Consider the following 2,723-nt stretch of genomic DNA (forward strand, 5'->3'; position numbering starts at 1 on the left):
AAAATACATTAGGCACAATTATTTTTTTATAAGCATTTGAAGGTGAAATGTTGACAAAATTTATCAAATTTAAAATTGAATAATAATTTTGTAGTTAAAAAATTATAAAATGTTCAACTTTTATATCTAAGGATTGAAAATTTAAAACAAGATTCCACGTAAATATTTAATTCTGTTACCAAAAATTCTAAGAAATACATAAGCACAGTTTATTTTTATAGTAATTTTAAGTTCGAATTTGGACGAAATTACATATTAAAAAACCTGAAAGAAATATTTTATTTATTTTGTTGTGATTGTAATGATTGTATAATATTATTTGTGGGTACTTGAAACTTCTAAAGTATACTATTATATATCTATGATAGTACCACGGTTTGTTGTTGATGTATAACGCGTTACCTGATGGATATTGTGATATGATTAATTTGGAATTTATTATTAATACCTATTATAGGTCAATTTTTTTTTAATACTATAGATAAGTATACCTATAATAGGTATGTCTAATACCTAGACTGACAAATCGTCTCCACTCAGAATCGTTTTTCTTATACAGTGATATTATATCATTGAATTCAAATTTAATACTATCCATTATACAGTGACCCACTTGTAACCTACTGTACAGCAGAGCGACATCCACTTACCCACCTTTTTTTTATACATTCAATTGCTGTAATTTTTACTGTCTATACGGCTATACGTACTTAAATTAATTGACGTCAGTCGTCAAATAAATGTATTGCATTTTAAACGAGTTAATATGATAAAAATTCAATTTTCAAAGTTGAAAATGATAAAAATCTTCAAAGCATTCTGTCCCAAAAAAAGAAACACCAACTTAGCTATAATATTTATAGAAAAAAAAATGCTAACTAACCAAAATGTATATTTATATTTCAATTTTTATTGACACATATGCTAATTTAAGACGCGGGAAGGTTAATTTATAATATATTAGATTCTGAGCGGAGCGAAAAAATGTATTGAATTTACAATGATGTGTGTTTTTTTTATGTTTTTTAAGGCGCATTTTGAGCAGTAAAAGTGCTCCGATTTTCAAGATCAGCATTTTTACTGATTAAAAAGTGAAACTAGTTGGTATTTTTGGGAAGTCAAAATTAGAAATTTCAAGTAGTTTTAGAAAGTGTTGAGAAAACCAAAAAAATAAGTGACTTTTATACAAAATCAATTTTTGAAAAAATCGATTTTATTATTTTGGTGTATCTCAAAAATTAATAACTGTAGAACCTTAAAATGTCAAACAAATATTTATATTAGAATTTTCCATAAAACATTTTCTCAACATTTCGACTATTTTTGAGCTAGTTATAGCCTTGAGCTCTAGAGAAATTTTTCCGATTTTTTGAATTTTTTTAAAATTATCCTCAATAAAATCTTTTTAATTTAGTAAAAAATCTTGAAAATGTAATGATAGGTTCCTTATAATTTTCATTAAGGGGATCCGAAATGTATTTTTTCGTTTACAATAATTTATCAATGTAATTTAAATATAACATAGGATTACAACGACATGCTTGACACCCACTGTACAGCAGAAGTGGTACCCACTTGTCCACCTTTTTTCATATTGTATTAGGTGCCTACTATATTTATAGACTTAGTAATTTATAAATATTATTATATTTATAACATTTTAGGCCCCGCAAATTTACCCTGCCCTGGGCCCTGAAAATCGTCAGGACGGCCCTGAATGCACCTACTACAGGCTGTATAATTCGACTATAATTATACTTTATTTTTAAATTTTTATACATACAAAAATGAGTTTCTGAAAGACCATTCTCAATCACTTTCTTTTAAATTTATAAAAATGGTTCAATATTAAAACGTTGACATAAGAAAAAGATATTTCTGTAGGAGATTGCCTACCACTAGGAACATAATAACCTCGAGGAAAAAGGTTCGTTTTGCTATCAGTTACATGAAAAAAGGCAAATTAAAATTAAAACTTGATAAGTTTTTATGCAAAAATGGTTAAAGATAGGGTTACAGTCATTAAGTTCTTGTAATGATGCACATAATAACTTTTATTTATTTATTTATATTTAAGGTGTATTATTTTAGTGTTAATTAAAATATGTATTATATATTTTAATGTTTGTTATACTCTTAAAATAATTGTCAAGCTGTAATGGGCTTATCGGAAGTTCAGTAATAAAAAATTGCAGTGCTTTTTTTTTTATCTTATTGGCCATTCAATTAAAGTAAACAGTTCTAATATAACATAAATATTAATACAGGTATTTATTTTATGAGACGTACTAAATATACTGATGTATAGTAGATAAACTTCGTTCAATAAGTGTGTTGAAACAACAGTTTGCGCAATTAATCCAGACAGGAATCTGCCGAATAACATAGATGCTTTCACTAGACTGGTGATTTTTTTGATAATATTGTTTGTCGTCGACCTTGGCATACAAATACGTAGTGAACGCAACTTCTGATGAATAAAAAAAATCCAAAGAATATTTGTTCCATCTGCGATGGTATTTTAATTGAAAAATATTATATTCATTATTCTTAGAATTGATTATTAATATAATTAGTACCTATATAGGTAAAGATTAAGAGGACGTGATACCCGCATGTGTTGTCTCCGTCTTACAAGTGCGTAACATGGCAAATTTTACTCTCGGCAGAACACGTGTAGTTCCGTTAATTTAAGAATTAGAGTGAATTGACCTCTTATAAAA

At 27.0% G+C, this 2,723-nt stretch overlaps 1 protein-coding gene across 2 annotated transcripts in view; it reads right to left on the reverse strand.

The window, feature by feature from the left end:
* Positions 1-2,169: 2,169 nt before the first annotated feature.
* Positions 2,170-2,723, reverse strand: part of LOC100568508 (thiamine transporter 1) — a 2,623-nt gene continuing 2,069 nt past the window's right edge. The window contains exon 3 of one of the 2 annotated variants that reach the window (XM_016806706.2): positions 2,170-2,470. In XM_016806706.2, the coding sequence (XP_016662195.1) occupies positions 2,207-2,470 (264 nt within the window). In that variant the 3' untranslated portion in view covers positions 2,170-2,206. Of the gene's footprint in view, positions 2,509-2,723 lie in introns of both variants that reach the window. The other variant, XM_003246352.4, reaches the window with a different exon arrangement.

Source organism: Acyrthosiphon pisum, chromosome A1, assembly GCF_005508785.2.
Source record: "Acyrthosiphon pisum isolate AL4f chromosome A1, pea_aphid_22Mar2018_4r6ur, whole genome shotgun sequence".
NCBI classification, from domain to species: domain Eukaryota; kingdom Metazoa; phylum Arthropoda; class Insecta; order Hemiptera; family Aphididae; genus Acyrthosiphon; species Acyrthosiphon pisum.